Genomic DNA, 18,907 nt, shown 5'->3' with positions numbered 1-18,907 from the left:
CAATGCAAGACTCTTTTGATAGGCAATCTTTACTCTGGACTTCTCTTTTGAGCTTTCAGGGACCTCATCAGATATGCATCATGGTACTGTTTACTGTTCCTGCTCAATCTTTTTCCTGCAGGCTCCCCCCCCCCCCCTTTCTCAGGTGTTACTCCCAAATAAGCCTTTTACATGCCTGTCTTCATCTTAGTGTCCATGTCTCAGAAGACCCAACTGACACAGTGGTACCAGGAGTGACCAAAAGAAGCAAGTGTTAAGTTGGGATTTTGAGGCTGTATCCCTAATTGCTTGACTGGCAAAGGTCATCCCATCCCAGGTGGTACGTGGGGCACAATATGGTTGTGTAACTGTTAAGCGTAATACTAGATAGGAAGAGTTTATTAATTTCAGGGTACTCTCTTAGAATACAGGATTGAACGCTCTGGAAAAGATCCAAGGGAAGAGAGGAAATTCACAGGTAGGGCAACTCCCAAACCACTGACAGGGAGTGCACAGCTCTGTTCCTGGCTCCCCCTGCCCCTGCATCTGTTCTCCTTGTTGGCCAACTCCCTTCTAGAAGGCCTTGTGGCCTGTTTAACAAGTGGAGCTCGCATACCGTCACTTCTTGGGCTCTATTCTTTCTTCCTCAGCCTTCTTCCCTGTTAGGCTGGGCTTCCTATCTCCAGGAGAAGCCCTGCCTTTTGCTTAGAAAGTGGAGGTGGCCCGGCCTCTGTCCACCAAGCCTGGCATCCAGGCAGGAAACCCATTCACACCAGCAGTCTCAGGGCAGCTCCCCTGCTGTAGATGCAGCCATCACCCGGAGATCCCCTTTTTGTCTTTGCCTTTTTTTTTTTTTTTTTTTTATGGGAGAAGGAGCCAATGCAATGGCTAGTCTTTATTGGAAAGAAGAAACTTCACAGCACATTTTGAGTAAATTAGTGCAAAGGCTCAGTGGGCCAACTGGTGGGGCACCAGCTTGTAATGGGTTCCACAGCTAGGGCATCGCTGGGCCTCGCCTTTGTGCAGCCAAAACCAGATGACGGTACTATTGTCCTCTTCACAGATGCAGCCCACTATTCGCTTGTTGGTGATAGATGGGACTAAATTAGGGTCTTCTTTGGTGCCTGCAGCTGCCTTTGGGGCTAGAATATTGTATGGGTCCAGTCCCTTCCGTGCAGCCATCATGACCTCCCTCTCCAGCCCTGTCGCCTGCTCGTCATCAGTAGGAACACCACCTCCAGACGCCATTGAGCGCACCGCGGCGACTCCATTGGGACTGCGAGCCCTGAGGGCCTGCGCGGCCAGCGCTCCAACTGACAAAAGCAATGACTCATGCTGAGTAAGATGAAATACCTGAATTGCCATAGCTAACCCTCAAGAAAGGAAATAAAAAGTCCAGGAAAGTGGATATGCTAGAGTGAATAAAGAAGGCCAAAAAACCTATCAGTAGAGTATTCTCCACAGGAGGGTTTGGAGATCATATCATTCCACAAGGCTGACAGGAATGTGCTAGTTATAGGGGCACTAACATCATGAGGATGTCAGTGCTGGTTCCTCTTTATAGGTTAAGAGCTGACTATAGAGAAGATTGTCATGCTATATATGAAAAACCCAAAGCTAACATCATCCTCAATGGTGAAAAACTGAAAGCTTTTCCCCTAAGATGAGGAAAAAGACAAGGATGTCTACTCTCCTCACTTTTATTCACCATAGTATGGAAGTCCTAGCCACAGCATACAGACAACAGAAAGAAATAAAAGGCATCCAAACTGGTAAGGAAGAAATTAAATTCTCAGTATTTGCAGATGATATGATACTATATATGGAAAACCCTAAAAATCTCTACCAAAAACCTCCTAAAACTAATAAATAAGTTCAGTAAAGTGCAGGACTCGAAATCAATGTACAGAAATCCACTGCATTTATATATACCAAAAATGAAGTAGCAAAAAATAGAAATTTAAAGAATAATCCCATTTACAATTATACCAAAAATAATAAAATACCTAGAATAAACTGAACCAAGGAAGTGAAAGGCCTACACTCTGAAAACTATAAGACACTGAAAAAAGAAATGAAAAACAACACAAATGGAAAGATATACTATGCTCATGGCTTGGAAGAAATATTGTTAAAATGTTCATACTATCCAACAATGCAATCTCTATCAAAATACCAACAACATATTTCACAGAACTAGAATAAATAACCCTAAGATTTGTATGGATCTACAAAAGATCCTAAATAGCCAAAGCAATCTTGAAAGAGAAGCACAAAATCAAAGGTTATCACAATTCTAAATTTCAAGATGTTCTACAAAACTGTAGTAACCAAAACAGTATGGTACTGTTACCAAAATAGACAAACACAGCAATAGAAGAGAATAAAGATCCCAGAAATAAACTCACAATCAAATGGTCAATTAGTCTTCGACAAAGAAGACAAGAACATGCAATGGGAAAAAGTCTCTTCAACAAATGGTATTGGGAAAACAAATACATGCAAAGGAATGAAATTGGACCACTTTGTTACACCATCCACAAAAATAAACTCAAAATGGATTAAGGATCTAAATGTGAGACCTGAAACTTTGACATCTCAAGTACATATCATAATGTACCCGGACCTTCTCCAAAGGGATCCACTTGCACTTATTTGAATTACTCTATCCTGGGGCAAGCAGAAAACATATATATTTTGGAGACTATTAGACACTTGGTCAGAGTCAACATTAATACCTGAAGAACTGAAGCAATATCATGGCTCTACTACTGGAATGAAATCCTGTAAAGGGCAGGTAATAAATGGAGTTATGGCCAAAGTCTGGCTCACAATGGGTCTACTGGGTTTACAGTTCAACTCTGTAGCCATTTATGCAATCCCAAGTGTATAACTGGAATGTATACACTTCACAGCTGGGAGTCATTTCCACATATTGTCTTGGCCTGTGGAGTAAGAGCTATCACAGCGGGGAAGGCGAAGTAGACGTCTTTGAAACTGCCTCTCCCGGCCAAGAGACTGTACCTAAAACAATAAAACAATGCCAGAAAAATGGTGGAGACCAACAATACCCCTCAAAGATATAAAGGCTGCAGGAACAGCAGTTCTCATCAGACCTTCATTTACTTTGACACTCTGGCCCACGTAGAATCCAGACAAATTAGCAGAATGGTTGTAGATTAATATGAGTTCAACAAAGTAGCAGCCCCAATTAGAGCTGTCATGCCAAACAAAATATCATTGTTAAAGCGGGATAATAAAGCAGGTACATGGTCACTGATTTGGAGAATGGATTCTTTTCCATCCCAAACAAAAAACACAATAAGAAATATTCATATACAATGAAATAAATAGGCAACAATATGCATTGACACTTTAGCCCCAGGGCTATGTTAACTCTCCTTTCTCTCTCATGATATAGTCCAAAGAGATGCAGATCACCTGGAAATCCTGTAGTTATCCTACTGATCCATTATATCAATGACATCACGCTGATTAAACGGCTGAGCAAGAGGTGGCTAGCCTGCTTCAGAAAGGAAGAAATTACCCTTATGAAGAATCAGTGATCTATCCCTTCATTTAAGGGTTTAAATGCCCAGTATTCTCAGGAGTGCTAGAACATCCCTTTTAAAGTAAAAGACAAATTGCTGCCTCTTGCAACCTCTACTAGAAAGAAGAAAGGACAGTGCCTAAGGGTCTGCTCTGATTTCGTGTAAGCAACGTACTCCACACCTAGGGATATTTTTCTGGCCAACATGCCAGGTGACATAAAAAGCTGCCAGCTTTACAACCTGGCAAAAGAGAGAGCTCTGCAGTAGTTCTGAGCAGTGGTGCAAGCAGCCTTGACACTTATTGTGTAGGATCTGGCATATTCTATTGTGTTAAGAGTTGTCAGTTTAAAAAAAAAAAAAAAAGAGTTGTCAGTTTTAGAAAAATACTCAGTATGGAGCTTATGGAAATCTTAATAGGAAAATCACATTTCAGGCTCCCAGAGTTCTGGAGCAAGGTTGCACATCTTTCAAAAATTCTGTCTTGGCATGCTTTTGCAAAAAAATAAAATAAAGGAAATGTCTGACCATGGGACACTAAGTGACACCAAATGAAATAGATCTTGTTGAACCCATCATGTCATAAATTCTGGAGGGCCCAATCATAATTCATTTTAAGGTGGAAGTATTAGATTTGGGATGAAGCATAAAGAAGACCAGAAGGAATGAATAATCCAAACGAACAGACAGTCCAGACCTTGATGTCACCCTTCAGTTGCATTAACACCCCTCTCTCAGCTTGCACTGATGGTCATATGGGGTAGGGATGGTGCCCTGAACAACAAGATGAAGAAAAAAAAAAGTGGCTGAGTTTAGTTTATGGATGAATTGGTCAAGTATGTGGATGAAATCTGAAACTGCACAGCAGCTACAGTACAGCCTCACTCTGGAATATCCCTGAAGACGGCAGAGGGACAATCTCCCTAATGGGTAGAGCTTCAGGTAGTCCACCTGGGCATCCACTTCGTATGGGAAGGAAAAGTGGCCTGATGTCAGAGTATATACAGATATAACAGGAATTGGCAAAGAGCTTGGCTGGCTGGTCAGAGGTCTGAAAAAAAGATATTTTTTTAAAAATTGCAGACAAGGAGGTCTTAAAGGGTTAGAGGTATGTGGATATGCATAGTCTTGGGAGTAAAAAGTATGAGGATCTTTGGGTCACACACCAATGTCCACAAGAAAGCATACATTATAGAAGAGGTATATATTATAGAAGAAGTGCTAATCAACCAAATCAACAAAATTACTCAGCGAGTTGATGTTAGCCTGTCTTTGTTAGCGGCCACTCCAGTGAAGGCACAATGGACACTTGAGTGAAATGGCATGGCAAAAATGGAATCTCTGCATAGGGTCCATCAGCATGAAGCCCATTCACCAGAGATGACCTACCAATGGCCTCATCTGCAAGTTCAACCTGCCAGCAAAAGAGAGCAATGTTGAGCCTCTCATAGGTCATCACTCCTTTAGGAGATCACGTAGCCATACCGTGGCAAATTGACTCCATTGGGACCTTTCATCCTGGAAGGGGCAGCAGTTCCATCCCATGGGAATAGATTACCTATACTGGGCATGTATTTGTACTTCATACTCACCCATCCTTATCCAGCATCGCTATTTGGGAACTTACACAATGCCTGAGTTACATACAGGAATACAATACAATATGGCATCCAGTCAGGTAATCGCTTCACGGTAAAGGTAGTGTAGGAGGGTGGCCTATGATCACAGGTTCCATTAGTTATATCACATGCCACATTTCCCAGAAGTCGGAGGCCTGATAGAGCACTGGAATGGCCTGCTGAGGGTAAAGTTCAAGCACCTAATAGGAGATAGTTCGAGGAAGAAGTGCTGTTCCTCAAGATGCAGTAGACTTTGATATGGCTTAGACTCCCCACTAGGAACAATACATGGGTCCACAACTAAGGGATTCAAATGGGATGAGCCCCATTTACCATCATTCCCAGTGACCCACTGGGAGCTATAGTGTTTCCCATTCCTGCAAAGCTTTGTGGAACGAGAGGTCCTAGTTCCCAAAGGTGTTATATTCTTGTTAGAGGACACAGCAAGACTCCTACTGAACTAAGCTTCATCTGCTTCATGGGCACTTTGGATCTTGAGTTCAGGCACAAGTAATCAAGAAGAAGAGTCAACTTCTTGATAGGAGAAGCTAACTCTGATCAGGAGGAGAATGCAGGCTTGATGCTACACAATAGGAACAAGTAAGAACATGTGTGGCACTCAGGTGATCCACTTGGGCCATCTCTTTGTGCTACCCTCCCCAAAATAATGACTGTAAATGGGCAAGTGCAGCAACACCTTCATGAAAAGGCAATTATTACTAGGGGCTCAAATTTCTCAGGAACTAGGGTTTTCACACCACCAGTTTAACACGTGAGACCAGCAGAAAGTGGTAGGTGAGAGTGAGGGGAATTTAGAATGAATAGTGGAGAAGAATGGCTTGGCTGTAGCTCAAGACCAACTGCAATGATGGGGACTGTAGTTTGTTCCACCAACTTTTCTAAGTTTCTCTTAAGGAAGAGAGGCCGATGGAACCCCGGAGGAACTATTCCCTGAATGTATATACGGAGTGGATCTAAACAGTACAAGGGGTGGACGGTGACAAAGAAGAGCTATTCTGCTCAGATACCTCTCCAAGAAAAGTCTCTTTGCCTAGCTGTTAGGAGTGTGGTTAGGGGACAGCCTTCAACTGTTAACACTTCCAAACACGTCTCCGGTTTTGTTATGGAGGTTGTATTTTTCTTGATGTGGCTCCAGCCAATGACTGAGCAAGACTGTGTTACAAGGGCCAGGCCGAGCCAATTTATTCCAGCGTGGGACTCCTCATCTTCGCTCTGGAGTTAACCATGGCCCATCCAGTTTCCTCCCTTTTCCTTTTACCATTTTAAATTCTGAGCCCTATTTCACAGTCTGCTTCCTGGAAGAAGCAAATTCCAAAACGACAAACCTAATCTTTTCCAGCTCCATTTAGCTCGCCTAGCTTCAACTCTAACATTCCTACCTCTGTCGAAAATTGTAGAGGTGGTAGTGTGCTTTTTTTTTCAGATTTGGATACAAACGTTTACCAGATTCCTCTCCTATGCCCTGTATCTATTCGCTTAAATATTTAAAGACGCTAAAAAGTACCTTTAACTATGGTCAAATATCTTAAATATGAAAAAAAATAGCTAATACTGTGGGACGCCTGGGTGGCTCAGCGGTTGAGCGTCTGCCTTTGAATCAGGGCGTGACCCCCAGGTCCTGGGATCGAGTCCCACATTGGGCTCCCCACAGGGAGCCTGCTTCTCCCTCTCCCTCTGACTCTGTGTCTCTCATAAATAAATAAATAAATAAATAAAATCTTTAAAAAATAGGTAATACTGCTGTGTGGTAGGAATCACATCACATACATCAAGTTGTATCAACAAATTCACTTCTTAAATTCACAACTTAATCCACAACTATTCCCTTCTTAAAAGTATCCTATGGGGCGGGTACTAATATTTTCCCCCATTTAACAGACAATGGGCACACGGTGTTAAGTAATCTGCCCAAGAAAAATCATCCAGGGGTATTTCGATAGATTCAAGAGCTAAATCTGCTCCAGTGTCTTTTATCTGTAATCACTACACTCTGCTGCCTCAAAGAGAGGGTTAGTAGCATGATTACTCTAAAATTCTTATAGAAAAAAATGTTTGGGGAAACCAGGCCTGCTACATAGAGAAGGTTGGGGAACATGACGGATACTGTTGCTTTATGAAAAGATAGTTTCCAAAAACAGTAGCAAGTAGCTGAACTTCTGGGTTTTGTTACTATTAAGTAAAGAATAAGAAAACTGTTCCACTGATTACCTCTGATCTCTGCATAGTCTGCTATTTCCAAGTTGGCCAATCTCCTTATCCTGAGGATGTCCTGCCAGCTGGTGCCTTAAACTCAAACAGACGCATCCTCTTCTCCACAAAATTAGCTTCTCCTCATCACTTCGTTTTGTGGTCCAATATCCTCCCATTCCCGGAGGCTTGAAATCTTGGAACTTAGTAGGCACTTAAGGTTTCAGGACATTTTTGCTTATATAGGTTCTTTATATAACTACTGAAAAGAATCTGGAAAAAGCGTCTGCCCTTCTTAAGATTTTTCACGGATAAGTGACTGCCAAGGCCTATTTTTGCCAACTGCAGAGAAAGAGCTTTAGAGTAAATTTTGCCCAAGCCTCATCACTACCAGGCTTCAGAGGAGCCGCCAAGGATTCTCCGCCGCCTACGCAGAAGAACTACAATTCCCGTCGTACATTGCGACTCCCTCTCAGCATGAATTGCAATTGTTACGTCACTTCCGTCCTCACCGGCGGCGGACGCCGGACTTTGTAGTTTTGAACCAACTTCTCTTTTGTCGCCGTCTTGGAAAGAGAAAAATTGAGTCCGGACCACCTGCTCTAAATCTGGTATTACGAGAGGGTATTTAAAGTAAATTAGCAGGCTAGCATTATAAAGTGAATTTAGCGTCAGTTTCTTTATCCATTTCACGTACCGCCTTCCTCGCACTGCCGGGCCGGGAAGGGGAAGTGACGCACATCCGGTGTAATGGCGGCGCGGTGGCGCTCCAGGTAACTACCGGACTCCGTGGACTCGCCTCAGGCGGCGAGCCGGGGTGGGGGTGGCGGGCTGCTGGGCTGGGTGGGCCCCGCAGGGGGGACCAGGCGTGGGGGCCGTGGGGCGGCCGCGGGCAGCGCCGGGGGTGCGCGGGTCCCCTTCCGGAGCCCGTCGGCCCGCGAGGCCGCGGCGGGAGAGCCGCTCGGCGGCGGAGTCTGCGCGGGTGGGAGCCTGGGTCTCCGCGGACGGACCTAGCTGGGGGGGGGGGGGGCCGGGAGCACCTCGCCGTGTCCCCGCGGACGGACCTAGCTGGGGGGGGGTGCCCGGGAGGACCTCGCCGTGTCCCCGCGGACCGACCTAGCTCGGGGGGGGGTGCCCGGGAGCATCTCGCCGTGTCCCCGCGGACCGACCTAGCTCGGGGGGGGGGGGGGGCCCGGGAGCACCTCGCCGTGTCCCCGCGGACGGACCTAGCTGGGGGGGGGGGTGCCCGGGAGCACCTCGCCGTGTCCCCGCGGACCGACCTAGCTTCCGGGTGGGTGCCCGGGGCCCCTGCACCGTGTCCCCGGCCCCCTGCACCGTGTCCCGGGCGTGGACAGACCTAGCTCCCGGGTGGGTGCCCGGGGCCCCCTGCACCGTGTCCCGAGCGTGGACGGACCTAGCTCCCGGGTAGGTGCCCGGGGCCCCCTGCACCGTGTCCCCGGCCCCCTGCACCGTGTCCCGGGCATGGACGGACCTAGCTCCCGGGTGGGTGCCCGGGGCCCCTGCACCGTGTCCCGGGCATGGACGGACCTAGCTCCCGGGTGGGTGCCCGGGGCCCCTGCACCGTGTCCCCGGCCCCCTGCACCGTGTCCCGGGCATGGACGGACCTAGCTCCCGGGTAGGTGCCCGTGGCCCCCTGCACCGTGTCCCGGGCGTGGACGGACCTAGCTCCCAGGTGGGTGCCCGGGGCCCCTGCACCGTGTCCCGGCCTTCTCTGCTGGCCTCGCCGGTCGCCTGGAGCTCCCGAGGCCGCCGTCGCAGGTCCGGGACCCCGGGCTGTGGAAGCGGGACCCCCGCCTGTAGCTGCAAGTTCCTCTCTTCTGCCTCTTTGCAGCGTCGTAGCCCTGTTGCATAGCTTCTTCGGACGTCCGTTAGTTGCTGCTCTTTTCATTCATTTGCCCCGTAAATGAAGAGGTTTCCTGGTGCTCATGCCTCATCCAGGGAGCTCGCGGTCTTGGCTCCTTCCGCGAGTGGGTGTCCTTACTCCCAGCGCGGGTCTCCTCCCGTGCGAGCCCCGGATCCTCCCCACACACCTGTACCGGTCGGCAGTGCAGTAGCTGGTTTCGCCGAGTCTGCCTGCAACAACCGCCTTAACTTATTTTGACTTGATGCTCGCAGCGACTTTTTAGGTGAACAGAATGGAGAACGGATATGCCAGAAGCCAGAGAGAAGTGATGGGACGCGTAGTAAGAGCCCCTTTACGTTTTTAGGTAACTGCAGACTATAGCGATAGCGGATGGAAAAACGAGCAGATCTGGCCTTCAGAAAACCCGGTTAACCTGCTGCCTCCTTACCGCGTGTACATTTGTTTTCAGGATCGCCAGTAAACTCGGAAGTTGACCTCGATTATCATCCAGCGGTGGAAAAGCGAATTTAGAATCGGCATTAAAAAAAAGTGTGACTTTGTTCGCAGAGGCGTTGTGACAAGCAGCATCCGTAGGAGCAGGAGATGCTGGGTGATGGACTAGTAAGCCAAAGGTGCCCGTCCCGGTTCAGCACTGACTAGGTCTGTCCCTTGGGGCAGGTTACCTGACATCTCTAGTCTCAGCTTCTTCACCTGAAAAATGTGGGTGATGATATCTAACTTAGTGAGTTGTTTCCAGAATAAAGAAAAATCACGCATATTAGACCCTTGTGCACACCCAGCGCCCGGCGTGAAAGGTTAGTTAGCTCTTGTTACCGCTGTGATACAGTTGATGAGTTCTCTTGCCTCAGTGCTTTTCTTGTCCTTTGGTTTGGAATGTTGCCCTCGCACTTTTAAGCTCCTGTGCCACGTTCCTGGAGCATCTCCCACTTCATTTGGCGGGCATCTGGTTAACTGTCCCCCCCCCAGTGTTTGTCCGTTGCCAGGTGATCTACAGTAACTTGTACCTGAGACCGTCTAAGAGGGGACTCATTTATAACGCCACTACCGTAACTGAGACTTTATTTTCTGTTTATTACCCACATGTATCTAGACCGAGTTTTGTAGGACCCGGTGTATCGCTAACTTGGTATAAGTTATGGCTGGTCTAGAGCAGGTTTAAGAAAGAGGTGGTTGTCGGTAATGTAGCTGATCCCACTGATGACCCTGTGGGCTTCTTTGTTGCATTTCTCTACCATTTAAATTTGAAGATTTTAGCATGGGATGTGATAAAACAGACCTCAGGCATATCAGTCTCCACAAACTTCTGGACTTACTAAACCTGTAGCCTAAGTATTTTATCTCAGTATATACATTTCCCAAGGGGACATTGGAAGAGGTAATTCATTACCTACAACAAGTGCAAATTTTCAAAGCATTTTTCTTCGAAAATAGTAGATCAGGAGAGGAAGAAATAGATTAATGCAAACTTTTGCTATTTGTAGCTTAGTAAGTCAGAGAACTGATACCAAAAAGATGGTAAAGGCTGCCTTGGCCTGGAGACATTAGGACTCCTGTGATTATAGAAGCTAATGGGAGCCAAATTATGCAAAGAGCCCAAGTGTCCATTGAGCGATGAATGAATAAAGATGTGGTATCTGTATACAATGGAATATTATTCAGCCATCAAAAAGAATGAAATCTTGCCATTTGCGATGACAGGATAGAGCTAGAGGGTATTATGCAAAGTGAATAAAATCAGGGGGAAAATACCGTATGATTTCATTTGTGTGGAATTTAAAAAACCAAACAAATGAACATAGGGGAAGGAAAGGAAAAATAAGATAAAAATAGACAAACCATAAGAGACTCTTAGCTGTAGAAAAAAAAACTGAAGGTTGCTGGAGGCGTGGTGGGTGGGGAATGGGCTAAATGGGTGATGGGTATGAAGGAAGGCAGTTGTGATGAGCACTGGGTGTTTGTTAAGTGATGAACCACTAAATTCTGTTCCTGAAACCAGTACTACACTGTATGTTAACCAACTTGAATTTAAATAAAAACTTGGAGGATAAAAAATAAAATTCATCTTGGGGAGAAAAAAAAAAGCAGCTAAGGGAGGAAGAAACTCTGTGAAGATTCCTATATTTTTCTTAACTTTGGACCTAGCTCAAATGGATCCGGATAGACAGGAGTTCAGCCTTTCCATGTGAAAGATCACCCTTTGAGTCCTTCTCTCAATTTATCAGTTTTATTGTAGATTTGGTGACAGGTGCCCTGTCAGTTGTATTGTAGATCTGGTGACAGGTGCCCCTGTAGTGGAATATAGTGCTGTATATCTAGGGGCTACTTCATCATTTCTCTGGAAGCCACTTCCAAGTTTTCTTTAGAACTTAGAATGTGGTTTACTAAACATCTCTTTAATTAATGATCAGAAAGGCCACGTTCAAAGCTCTGCTGTTAGTGTTGGCAGAATGTATTCAGCCCATAAACTTATTTACACAACGGAGGAACAGAGTTTTTGGGTGATATGAATGTTTGAAGGCATGAAGTATACTCAATAATTAGACCCGGTTTTATAAATTGAAGTAACTGCACCTTCAGGGTCAGATTTCCTCTTGCAATGCCTTTAAAGGAACTTTTTTTAAAAGTATATATCAATAGGGAAGTCTATTCAGGCAGCTATCCAGGTTAACATGGGGTGAAGACGGAGGATGACGCTTGATGGTAGTGCTGTCTTGATAGAGTTGATGACAAGCAGCTTGGGGGTTCCCAGAAGTTAGGGTTGATAGGTGAGATAAGTCTACTGTGGTATTCCTTGATAAAGCAGCTGTCAAAATATCATGATAGGGAGTTCTATGTAGGAAGAAATAGGAATAATCATTAGAATTGTACACTCCCCCCCCCTTTATCTAATTTTAGAATTGGAACCTATGAAGTGGCAAGCACTGTCCTATGTTCTTGATACGCACTAGTGACCAAGAATCTCGAGAACCCAGTGTCTCATACAAGGTCTTTCATGCATTAGCTTCATGAGTCTCCTGTTCCATTCCAGTACTGCTCAATCTTCTGTACACATGCTGCACGCTACACAAACAGCTGAGAATCCCCTAAACCCTTTTACGTTTCAAGTCTTTACACATGCTGATTTCATTGCCTGAATGACCTTTTTCCCCTTTCCATATGGGAAGTGACCTTTCCCCCTTTCCTACTTGTTCTTCCGGATTCAGCTTCTAGACCCACTTCTTTCTGTGTGCTCCAGACGTTGTACTTCCTCTTTTCTGGAAGTGGTATGTCTAGAACATTGCTACAGCTCCTAGACTTCTCTGAGAATAGGAACTTTTCATCTCTTAGACATCAGTGACTTGCATGTAACACGTATATTTCACCTCACTATACAGACACCACCTTTAACCCTCTAAATTAAAAAGTGAAAAAAAAACTGGAAAAAAAAATAAAAAACATGATCATACTGCTCTTTTTTTTTTTTTTTAACCTTATATTTTTTTTTCTATAAGTTCTCTACAACTTCTTGAGAACTTCTTAATGTAAGTATCAGTTTTGGTTCCATCCTCATTTTTTTAGTTCTATTTACCTGTTTGTGTTGTACAAAATTTCTACATTTTTATGACCTCACAAAAGACTCTTCTGCACAAATTCAAACTTTAACACCAATGAAAAAGGAAGCATTCAGTGGGTAATAAGCACTAGAGCTCTTTCTTTACTGCAAGGCTGTTCCTTTACTCTTATGTGGTGAGGGTTACCGTGTAGATTTGAAATTTAAGATTTTATCTCTTGTGATGGGGAAAATGGATGTAAGTTTAGCTTAATCACTAGACCAAGGAAACCCATTATGATAATATTTGTTCAATGAATGAAGATGCTAGAGTTAATGATGAAAGTAAAATCCTGTTGCCATGGGGTTGAATTGTTAACCAAAGGGTATATGGACAAGATGAAGTGGGCTTAGGAGGATGTAAATATACAAGTGATCAAGGGTGTACCAGTAGCAGAGTTCTCCCTTAGGATTTGTTTTTATTCAGTAATTAGAGGGAGTGCTATTGAACAACAATCATATGTGGAAACAGTTTATTGATACTTGAGCCATTGAGACAATTTCCATTTTAAAAACTTAGAAGATAACTTGGAAAGCATGAGATAATATTGAATATATTGTAGTGGGGTGTGCTTTTAATTTAAGGACTAGGTTTCCCTGTGGACAGCTTTGCAGATATTTAAAGGACTCTTTTATCCTGTATAGGTGGAATATGATGGAACTTGACCAGTTAGAAGTATACATAGGTATTTAATATTTTAGAGACAAGTTGGGAAAGTTCTTAGAAACTAGACATAAAGAAGACCTTGTGAGAAATCTTATTAGAGAGTTCGAAAACAATTTGCCTTCCTCCTAAATGGAATTAAGGCGTCTCATTGTGGAAACTTTTGAAACTGAGAGCTATTCCCCCCTGCTTTCTATATACAGTGGCAGAGAGAATGAAGAGGAGCAGTAGATTTGATTCTGTGTCCTGTTTATAAACTTGAAGGTAGAATTAATAGGATTTGGTGACTGATTGAGAGGAAGGAAAAGGAAATTGTCACTCAGCTGGCTTTGTAGGTAATATCTTAGAGGAAGAGGTGGTTTGAGGAGAAGAGGAAATGATGAGTACCAGTTGGACTTCCCTAGTTCTGAGGGCCTTTGAGGCATCTACATGAATGTTTTTTCCTATATAGGCATTTGGACATAAAGATTTGGAACTCTGTAGAGAAGCAGAAGTAAGAGTCATTCTTGTAAATGTTAGTTGGAAGTGTGAGGGTGGAAATGATGTCCCAGAGAGAATATGGAGAAAGGAAAGATAAAGACTATTCATTTGTTCATTTTATAAATACGTATTGAGAGTTGTCTCTGTTGGGAAAATGACAAAGAACAAAACATACAACATGAATAAGCAAAGATTAAACTCTACAGGATAGTAAATGTTAAAGAGGTGGACAGGAGAAGGGAGAGCAGGAAAATCAGATGAATGTGGTGTCCCATTAAGTTGAGTTTCGAGAACTTCAAGAAGAGGGATTTAGCAGTACCGATTGCTAGACCAATGTCAGGTAAAAGAAGGAAGTGGTCCTTGGATTTAGCAACGAGGAAGTCGTTGTGTAACTTTAATAAGTACTATGGAGTGGTGGAGTGGAGAACTGAATTGTGGAGTGTAAGAGGGTAGTTAATGGAAGGTTAAGAATTGCAGGCATCAAGTGTAGACTCATTTATCAAAAATAACTATTAATAAAAATTTGACTGTGTAGGGAAAGAGAATGGAACTTAGGGGACAGGATAAAGGGGATTTGCCCCATAAAATGTCATAATTTATATTTGAGTCAGTAAAGTAGTTCAATATCTAGAATTTTTATTGAAAACCAACTAGATTGGAAATCAATACTATGAATCAAAAAGTGGGTAGAAAAAAAAAAAAAAGTGGGTAGAAATTTTGAAACAAACCAAATTGACAAATTCCTGCTCTTTCAGAGCCTACATTCTGGTGAAAAGGAGCACACTGTAGAAGTCCTTTCTATGTACCAACAAAACATTTTTTTTTTTAATGAGTAGCATACTGAAATGATCATATCACATTTCAATTTCTTTAAGTACAGAACAATATGGATCAACTTCATGATACAGGAAATGAATGAGGGACAATAACTCCCCTCAGTTTATAATGATTAATTTTTAGTATGGCTGTTGGTATCACTGAGTTCATTAAAACGTTAAGAACTTTTAGATTTTGTCATCTAAGTCTCACTGTCTTAAGATGTCCCCAAATTGGGATTGTCTCCCCTACAAAGAGTCAGAGACTAGTTAAAAATTTTTTTAAAAAATATTTTGTTCATTCCTATAAAAAGCCAAACAGTACTTAAATATGGGAATCCCTGTACTTAAATATTGGAATCTTCAGTCATTCAAATGGTTATAAATAGCACACCTTATGTATGCATTGACTAGGAAGCAAACCACAGGGAGTATAGGTATAATTCTTTATTTGTTATTCATGGAGCCAGAACAGTTTTGAATTCAGAATTTTTCATATTTTAAAGAAATACAATGTGTTTCCCGTTAACATTTTCTAATTAAACATATTAGTATTTCTGCAGTGCATCAAATGGAAGAGTCACATTAAGTCAGGTTGATGCCAAATGAGTTTCCCATGAGCTTAAGAAAAATCTTTAAGTTGTGCTGAGCATAGTATAATGTACAGGATTCTCGGCTCCCTGTGTCGTACACCTGAAACTAGTATAACATGCCTAGTAATACAGTAAAAACTACTGTATTTCTATTTAAAAGAACAAACAAAAGAGAAAAATCTTGTGTTTTCAGAGCTTTTCAGATTTCACAATTGCAGGGCAGGGATTGTTACCTGTACGTGGTGACTTTCCCTCAAAGTGATAGTGTTTGGGTGCTTTTATTTTCTTGTAATTGTGAAACTATGCTGGTACCAAATTACAACACCATTTTCCCTGTGTGACATATTATGGGGCATATTTCTCACTCGTGCATATTTTTAAAAAATTAGTAAGAAAAGACAGTAAGAAAGCCCTTTTCTTAAAAGGTTTTTCCTTTAAAACAGATTTGTAAAGGCCATAGCAATCTTGTCATAGTTGTAACATATATAAGTTAAGAAATGTGACCAATCTGTTTTTCATATCTGTTCCCTGAGAAGAAAAATCACCAGGTGGAAGGGCCAGGGGCTTAGGTCCTGTTTGGAGTTTTCTTGAGGATTCCATTACCACCGCCATCACCACCACCCCTCCACCATTCAATTTTGCATTTAGAACATCTTTAAACTAATTTTTCTTTTGAATACTGTTTAATATTACCATTTTCCATGTTGAGCAACTAAGGTTTGTGTAGTGTTGTTTGTTTTTTTACTCTGTTATAATGTTTAAAGTTTGCCTAGTGTGCTGTTACTATGTAGAATGCTGAGGAGCAAACTAAAAGGAATCTACTTTGTTGACTCCCTTTGAATTTATGATACTAAGTTATAGGAAGTTCCTTTAGCATTGGTTGAGAATGCCTAAGGGACAGTGGTAGGAGTGCTCAACCAGTCATTGAAGAAGCAGTGCATTTCAACCTTTAGTAGAGTATGTTTGCATCTTCTGAATTTTTGAGATAATTGCAGAATTTATAATTTCATAGTTTCTAGTTAACAGCCTAAAATGCATCCTACAAATGTTATTGAATATTCTGCTTTCTGATGCTTGCAGAAATTGATGGGAAAATAATTTTTAAACTACATCTCTTTATTATAAAATACTCTCCTTTTTCAGGGGAGCAGGTGTGGTTTTGCTGAGTTGCTTACTTGTGACAAGGAGAGAGAAATTTAATAATTCATCATAAAATCCACACAGTGATACTAAGAAGAGCAGCGAGGGCTATAAACTCTAGATAAATTGCTCTCATTGCAGGAATTTCCAATTAGTCTAAGTATCAAGCTTGCACATGTTGAACTCTCAGAATTTCCCTCTGGGCATATTCTGTATAAATCTGGATGATGATAGGACTTTATGCATTTTTTGTTAGAACTGTAGTAGCGTAGCAGTCTATTTTATAATATTGTCAATTTCATAGTTACGTTTTGGGACATGGAAGTCTAAGAGATTGTGCTTGATTGCCAGAATATAATTTTTGATGACGGTTGAAGGGTAGAAAGGGAAAGATAACACTGGTCAGAAGGAAAACTCACTTAAGTGAGTAATTTGAAATAAATAATTTGAATAAGTAAGGTAATTTGAAATGAAATACACAGAAAATTGCTCTGTGTGTGTATGTGTAAATAAATTGAGAAGAGAAACTGGGTTTCAGAACCAAGAAGGATAGCCAAGGAAAACATTGAATCTTGCACAATAGAGTCAAGTAACTTATTTACTTATATTGTACCTGGTCATAGTGAATTCTAGTGATGCTGATTAAATAAAGAGAACCTTCAAAATACTATTTTGCATGTTTAAAAAGAAGTAGGTCAATATGTTAATATCAAAACCTTTGCTATCTGGAACTTGGAAGAAGGGATCAGTTTAGGATAGGAAATTTTTCTGGATAGTAGAGACTATATCGGTTTACATTTTATAGTTTACCAATTTGGTATCAATATATTAATGTTACCATTTTCATTGGGAGGCAATATCACATGGTTTTGGCATCAAATAAACCTTTTGGATTTTAGCTCTGCCATTTACTAGCTATAATTTACATGGACACGTTGCTTCAACACTATGAATCTCCCATTGAAAAATAAGGTTAAAAAATAAACAAAGCAAGGTAATTATGAGGATTGAATAAGAAGATATAAATGAAATGTTTAATGTTATATCTTTGTGGCGGTGGTAATTTATCATTGCTTATCGTTGCTGTTATTACCATAATTTAAGTTATACATTTCGGACTTCTAAAACAGGAAGTATATGTACTTAATTGGTTAATCTCTGGATATCTCAGGAACGTCATTGTAACGTGCTATAGACTCTATTAATGTCAATGGTAAATTCGTTTGTTGAAGAGCTGTGCACGTTGACAGTTCTCCCATTGGCTGGTTTTGAACAGTGATGGTTAGCCTACATTCACCACTGCACATCAGCTTTGGGACACTCACCATTATATTATTTTAAAATGACTTTTGTATCAATGGAACATATGTTTATATAGTTGAGGAAAAAATACTTTTAAAAAGTTTTTTTAAGATATATTTATCTTAGAGCATGTGCACATGCATGCAAGAGAGTGAGTGGAGGGGCAGAGGGAGAAAATCTTTAAGCAGAAGTCCACTGAGCATGGAGCATGGGGCTCAATCTCACAACCCATGAGATCACAACCTGAGCTGAAACCAAGAATCAGACACTTTACTGACTGAGCCACCCAGGCATTCTAGAAAATGTTTTTTAGTTTATATATTATTGGCACTAGAGCTAAAAATATCTCCATTATCAACTTGGGCACAGTTTTTAGGTAACGGGATTTTGAAATGAGTCTTATTTCAGGTGCATACTAAGATAAGCTCTCTTGGATAGAAAATAGTAACAAGTGTTTAAGTAATTCCCAAAGTCCATATCCCATCCTATCTTATTCTTCCCCTCAAAAAGAAACCATGATGTAAATATATTAATAATGTCATCAAGTTCACAAACTAAATTGGAAAATGTTCTCTTCCATTTTTTCATCCTTTATGCAAAATAAGAACTTCAGTCCTGCTCCATTTTAGAAGTTGGGTAGAGTTTATTAATTAATTGAGTGAATTTAAGTTGGTAACATGGGTTTTTACTATATAAATACATCCCATTTTAGAGAAGGGAAATTGTTCAGTTCAGGATCTAAACCCTTATACATAACATTAAATCTGTTAGTCTTTTTTGTTCAATAATAGCTAATCCTGCTTCTCTTTCTTTCTTTCTTTTCTTTCTTTCTTCATCTTTTGTCCCCCATGGCACTGAATTAAGAAACTCGGCCATTTGTCTTGTATATTAATTTACCACCAGTGAATAATCAATAACATACCTAATTAGTAGTCAAAGTTAAGTTTATTAATTTGCTGCAGGCAGGGAGACAGCATGCTCTGAGGGATCTTGGGGTGCCTCTAAAAGGGAATTTAAGAAGGGTACGTAGAAACTTGGTGAGACTAGAAGCAGTTAGTTATCAAATGGTCTTGGCAGGGATTAAT

General features: G+C 41.9%; 2 protein-coding genes across 7 annotated transcripts in view; one reads left to right on the top strand and one right to left on the bottom strand.

Moving 5' to 3' along the window:
- Positions 1-823: 823 nt before the first annotated feature.
- LOC121471705 (cytochrome c oxidase subunit 5B, mitochondrial-like) lies at positions 824-1,344 on the bottom strand. The gene has a single exon (XM_041722474.1). It carries the CDS (start codon positions 1,342-1,344, stop codon positions 928-930), a length of 417 nt encoding a protein of 138 aa, XP_041578408.1. The 3' UTR covers positions 824-927.
- A 6,612-nt stretch (positions 1,345-7,956) lies between these two features.
- CWC22 (CWC22 spliceosome associated protein homolog) overlaps positions 7,957-18,907 on the top strand; it is a 57,935-nt gene continuing 46,984 nt past the window's right edge. Inside the window, exons 1-2 of one of the 6 annotated variants that reach the window (XM_041722675.1) lie at positions 8,101-8,127; positions 9,688-10,033. The gene's annotated coding sequence lies outside the window, so the exon portion shown is untranslated. Of the gene's footprint in view, positions 8,128-8,897; positions 9,583-9,611; positions 10,034-18,907 lie in introns of those variants that run through there. The other 5 variants (XM_041722674.1, XM_041722678.1, XM_041722679.1 and 2 more) reach the window with 5 other exon arrangements.

Source organism: Vulpes lagopus, chromosome 11, assembly GCF_018345385.1.
Source record: "Vulpes lagopus strain Blue_001 chromosome 11, ASM1834538v1, whole genome shotgun sequence".
Classification (NCBI taxonomy): Eukaryota; Metazoa; Chordata; class Mammalia; order Carnivora; family Canidae; genus Vulpes; species Vulpes lagopus.
Note: the sequence above shows the minus strand (reverse complement) of the source record. Positions and strands in the feature narration are given on the sequence as shown.

Coding starts and splice junctions, on each gene's coding strand:
- LOC121471705 (XM_041722474.1), bottom strand. CDS start 1,344: ATGGCAATTCAGGTATTTCATCTTACTCAGCATGAGTCATTGCTTTTG.